The sequence below is a fragment of the Trachymyrmex septentrionalis genome, unplaced genomic scaffold (genome assembly GCF_001594115.1).
Source record: "Trachymyrmex septentrionalis isolate Tsep2-gDNA-1 unplaced genomic scaffold, Tsep1.0 scaffold220, whole genome shotgun sequence".
Classification (NCBI taxonomy): domain Eukaryota; kingdom Metazoa; phylum Arthropoda; class Insecta; order Hymenoptera; family Formicidae; genus Trachymyrmex; species Trachymyrmex septentrionalis.
Genome location: NW_017305376.1, coordinates 927642 through 933260, shown reverse-complemented (window position 1 = coordinate 933260; position 5619 = coordinate 927642). Strand labels below are relative to the sequence as shown.

The window sequence follows — 5619 nt, the reverse complement described above, 5'->3', positions numbered from 1 at the left end:
ATTATAGCGTATATGTTAAATGTCAAAATAATAAAAGTCCTTATTGGTATCAAAGTACGCAAAGTATTCACAAGCATCGTAAATTCAAAAATTCGTTAAAATCTATAAAAATAGTGAGAACAAATATTACATTAATACAATATCTAAAGCAATGAAAATGCCAGAGTAATAAGTACAACAATATTGAATATAAAGCAATGAAAGTTCGTCTATAGATTAATATATATAATTAGATCTTATAGTAAAAATTACCTTACTATTTACAATGTTACAGTGTCTACTGATAAAAAAACTTTTATATCTGTATTAATACAAAAATCATCTATCCAGAATATTTAATTCGACGTTGGCAAAAGAATATAAAATTTAGAAGCAGTATTGCGAAGAAACATGTTTGTCATCTGACTACTTTGTCGTCTTTATTTACACATTGTTTTTTGGTTCATAGCCTTTCTAAACATTTATTTTTAATTTTTATTATTGAACCATGTTATATGATGTATTGTAAAATATAAGTATTAAAAGAGATGAATGTAACATACGTTATATATTAACAAATCAGTTGGATACATTATTATAAATCTGTATGTTATGAATTTAATTTAGGCACGAAAATCTACATTAGCTCTGCAAGCTCGGTCTTTGAATCCGGAGTGGATCGAGTAGCTCGATTGGCTCTAAAAATGTTAATACCGAACGTAGAGATAACATATAGCAGAAAGATGCGAGTTGCCGAACAATCTTAGAGGTAAAAGAGCAAACGGAGGTCTCCAATTCGCAATGCCGAACGCACCTTTTCACGCCGAAAATGAGCGTCGAGCGTCAGCATGAAAAGGCATCTTTATGCTACCTGCACAAGTGCATACAAAACACGACAACGCTTGCCGCGCGGCGGAAGTTATCGTACTAACCAATAATTCTATGTGTTCTTAAGTCGGTCACATTATGCAAAACTTCTAGAAATGATATAATATTACTTTCGCCGCGCGGTAAAAGTTGGATTGAGTTCAACTTTTGTCGCGCGGTGGAAATTTTTTATCTATTACTTCCGAGCAAGCGAGACGTTGATTGGCTATCGCGTCAACTTCCGCCGCGTGACAAGCGTATCGTGTCCTGTGTGCAGGAGCTATTAGAGAACGACTGTCGAAATTACTTGGCAACCCTGCTCCCAATGTACAGTATATGCATAACAAGTATGCGGAATATGCACTATGATACAAACTGTATAAAATCTCTTGTTAGTGATTGGCCAAATAAATTAACGGCTTGTAGTATACACTTGGCATTGGTGGACATTGGTGGACATTATCGTAAATATCGTTGAGGTGGAAGCGCTATTGAAAAATTGGTCTTACGAAGGGGTTTCTAATCAATTTACAATTTGTTTCTCTGGAGAATCGATAACGCATAGGAAACTACCACTGTCAATCGTGTATTTTCCAGAAAATGTGCCATAGGTCTTTGTAGACATCTTCATCCACGAAAATTCTACAAGGCTAACAACATGAGCAAGGTATAAAAATCAATTCGTTGCTCAGTCATTGTACAATATTTTTCGGAAGTAATAAAACATCTTTTTTTTATTTAATAGTTGTTTAATAAAACATTATTTTATTATGAATGGTATTGTTAATTGTTTAAATGTTATTTTGGAAAGAGTTTATTTAAAGAAATATGAAATTTATATATTTTTTTAAATTAAACTTTTTTTAGAATTATAGAGATGTAAGAAAAATATTTGATGAATTTATTTATCTTATTTATATATTGATACTTTTGTGAGAGAAAGAATTTGCTTACTTTATATGTATATATTTTTTTATGTATGTTTATTAGATTTCGCGTTATCCTTCGGATGGCAAGGTTTATGTAGGAGATTTAGGAAGTAGTGCTAGTAAACAACAATTGGAGGATGCATTTTCCTACTATGGACCTTTGCGTAATGTCTGGGTTGCCAGAAATCCTCCTGGATTTGCTTTTGTCGAATTTGAAGATCCTAGAGATGCAGAGGATGCTGTAAGAGGACTGGATGGTCGTATTCTATGTGGAAGACGTGTTCGCGTGGAATTGTCAAATGGAAAGAAATTAAGAGACAGGGGCTTTTCTAGAAGAGGCATTGGAAGACCTTTTCATCCAGAAGATAAATGTTATGAATGTGGTGAAAAGGGTCATTATGCAAGAGATTGTCATCGTCATAGAAGTTCTCGTAGAAGAAGGTAAGTTTTGAAAAATTTTCTTTTTTTTTTAATCAGCTCAGTAATTATTTTGATATGTAAAAACTGCTTAAAACTTGAACATATGTGTACACACACACACATGCACACACACACACACACACACACACACACACACACACACACACACACACACACACACACACATACATACATACATACATATTGTATTTCATTTTAATCGCTCCACTAGAAATATCTCGTAATACTAAAAGTTATGTGACTTTGAAGGGGACAGAAGATGATATAGGTTTGACCTTAGATATTACTATCAAGCAAGGTCAGAGCAAGGTTTGAATTTTTTTAATGAAATCCTCCATATTTCATATTCCTGTAATTTATCTCGAGAGTTTTTCAAAACATTAAAATAAAATATTTTTTCATCAAGTACTTTTCGAGTAATAAGACTTGAAAATTACAGTACTGCCAGCTTTTAATTTTATATAAAAATGAATTTTTAGTGCAAAAATGAATAAATAAGAGCAACAACTTCCACTGATCTTGATATTAATAAATGTCTATCTAAGTCATGATCCTAAACAACATTTAAAAGGTTTTAGCAGTCGATCAGATCTTAGGGTAATGCTAATGTCGGCGGTACTGTACTTTCAAGTCTTATACTCAAAAAATACTTGATGAAAAAATATTTTATTATAGTGTTTTGAAAAGCTCTTGAGATAAGCTAGGAAAATATATAACGAAAAAGGAAGATTCCCTTAAAAAAATTCAAAAATTCAAAAAATTCGTCTTTTTTTCGAGATATTCTAATGGAGCAATTAAAACGAAGCACACTATATATATATGAATATGTATATTGTGTTTAAAAAACTATATATTGAATTATATTATGTGTGCAAGTTTCTGTCTTCTCGCATATATTATGGAGAATTATCTTACAAGATGGAAAAGGATTGTAGCATATTACAGAAAAATATAAATTTATATTTCTTGTTTTATATGAACCAAGATGAGAGTTCATATTTACAATTGCAAAGATTCTATTTTTTGTGTGAATCAGCCATATTTGGATTTAGGCCTTTAATTAGGGTTAATTAATTTTTTCTTTGTCTGGTATTTATATAATAATTAGGAAACAAATATTTAATATGTACATTATGATTTCCATTGAGTTATGTGAAATTTACTTGATCAAATGAGACTATCACAATATCAACAATACCACAGTCATTGTGATGCCAATTTTATTTTTTTTATTAGAAAGATTATATATAGATTGTATATACCGTTATTTAAATAATGGTAATTATAAATAATTTAGACATAATTGGTAATAATTAAAAGAAAAAGAAAAAAGATATTTTTACAAACATAAAGAAACTAGTTGTAAAACGGTCAACGTAATATTGCCCGTTATTTATAGGAGTTGCGGCTGAGCATACAGCACACGCATGTGAAATGTGTGTTGCTACTCGACATTGTTGCGCGAGATTCGCCTTGGGTTCACGTTTGTGACACACACTGCGCGTCGTAGTTACAGCGTAGAGCACTCTACATCTACTTTGGGTTTCCCTCTGCACACTCTGCGGGCGAGAAAACGCGGCAAACATGGGCCGTGACCGACCGGACACGGGGTGGCTAGTTCTACGCACTACTACGATACTGATCCGCTGACCACTGACCATCACCCTAAATCGAGAGTTTATGCACGTCTGGCACTTCCTGGTGTTCTTCGTTCAGCTGAATCCATGATTTCTGCCTAGTCGTCGTTTTCGTCGTAGTCATCGTTGTCGTCGTCGTCGTCGTCTTCATCGTCCTAATCATCGTCATCATCGTCGTTGTCGTCGTTGTCGTCATCGTCGTAATACTTATAACGATTGCTGAGAGACAAAATTTTCAACGGTTTCGTCTCTAGCCACTCTTCATCTGTTCATCTCGGACCCTCTCGTAATTTCATCTGCATAAAGGGCTCATCCGCTCTCCCTTCTCGGTGCAGCTATCGCGCATGCAATCCACAATTGTCTGCTATAAACACAGCCAGGAAAGATGGTATATAAGTAGAATAGTCAAAAGTATATGTATATCCTACGAGGATTATTATATATGGCTAAGTGTGTGAATTTTGAACATAAATGAATTCACATTACGTTATTGTGTATAAGCAAATTTGCATGACTTGTGAAGGTAGTTGCATTTATTTATGGAAATAGTTGAATAGTTTTGTTAAATAGAAAATGCTCAGAGATATTAAATATACTTTTATTATGAATATGTAAAGTTTAAAAGTTAATGAGTTTATACATCAATTTGGACATTACTATTACTTGTTATATATTTTTTAGAGAGAGAACTCAATATATATTTAAATATTACACTTGCAATATTTGTAAAAAAATATGATAAGCTATTATCTAATAGATGATTAGAGTGATATGTAAATTAAAAGCTTTATTAGGCTTTACCAGGTTTCTTCATTATTATTGGTAAAGGATCGCTGTCAATAATTCCAGGGAGATATATAAAAGCTATATAAAAATCCGTAAAAATCGAATAATCTTTACTTTTAAAAATTATGTTTTATATTAATTATTATTCTGTAGTAATGGATAGGCAAAATATATGTATGGCTGTTGTTTTAACATTTATGTATTATGGATTTTACTTTAGGTGGTCCCGTTCGCGATCAAAATCCAAATCAAAATCACGATCGCGATCACGGTCGCGATCGCGTTCACGTTCCCGCTCAAGATCACGCAGTAATCGCTCGCGTTCTCGTTCATCACGACGCAGCCCATCTCATAGCAGGAGCGTTTGTGTCAAGGATAAATATCGCAAGAAACGGAAGTCTGTTTCCAAAGATCGAAGCAGGTCGAAATCTCGATCGGGTTCCAGATCGCGAAGCAGATAAATGGTAAATACGTAGTAAATATATAGCTTATATTTTATCGCTATCGTTGAACGTAATACATTGTGAGTTTTTGTTTCAGTGGATATGAATTTAATTTGACGTTTATCGGATTTCTTTGACTTAATTAGAAAACTACAATCTTTTCAATAGTTCAACTAATTGCAGATTAATCTATTATTTACCATATTGTATAAGCTTACATGTCTTTGTAACATGAATACCACTTAACTTTATATAAATGAAGGATTATTATTCTATCTAGAAAAGAAATACTGTGTGTGTTGCAGTAACATATATTGTTATTTTACCGGCTACGCGGTTTTCTCAAAGCCATCATGTTCATCGCTCGCATTTAAGTTATTGTAAAACGATGTTCAATAAAACGATAGCTTTTTAGACGCATTCGATGCATTTCTATTGGATTGTACCATATATACATTCAATCAATGTTTGTCTCGCCGAAATCCTAAGTTCCCACACTGAACAAGCACGCGTGTAATATATATATATATATATATA

The 5619-nt window shown here is 32.9% G+C and overlaps 1 protein-coding gene across 1 annotated transcript; it reads left to right on the top strand.

Moving 5' to 3' along the window:
- Positions 1–1309: 1309 nt before the first annotated feature.
- Positions 1310–5553, top strand: LOC108748472 (serine/arginine-rich splicing factor 7-like). Its single transcript, XM_018486662.1, has 4 exons — positions 1310–1513; positions 1837–2216; positions 4860–5103; positions 5180–5553. Exons 1-3 carry the CDS (start codon positions 1505–1507, stop codon positions 5098–5100), a joined length of 630 nt encoding a protein of 209 aa, XP_018342164.1. The 5' UTR covers positions 1310–1504; the 3' UTR covers positions 5101–5103; positions 5180–5553.
- Positions 5554–5619: the final 66 nt, after the last annotated feature.

Coding starts and splice junctions, on each gene's coding strand:
- LOC108748472 (XM_018486662.1), top strand. Junction 2,217..4,859: donor AGAAGTTCTCGTAGAAGAAG/GTAAGTTTTGAA, acceptor ATTTTACTTTAG/GTGGTCCCGTTCGCGATCAA.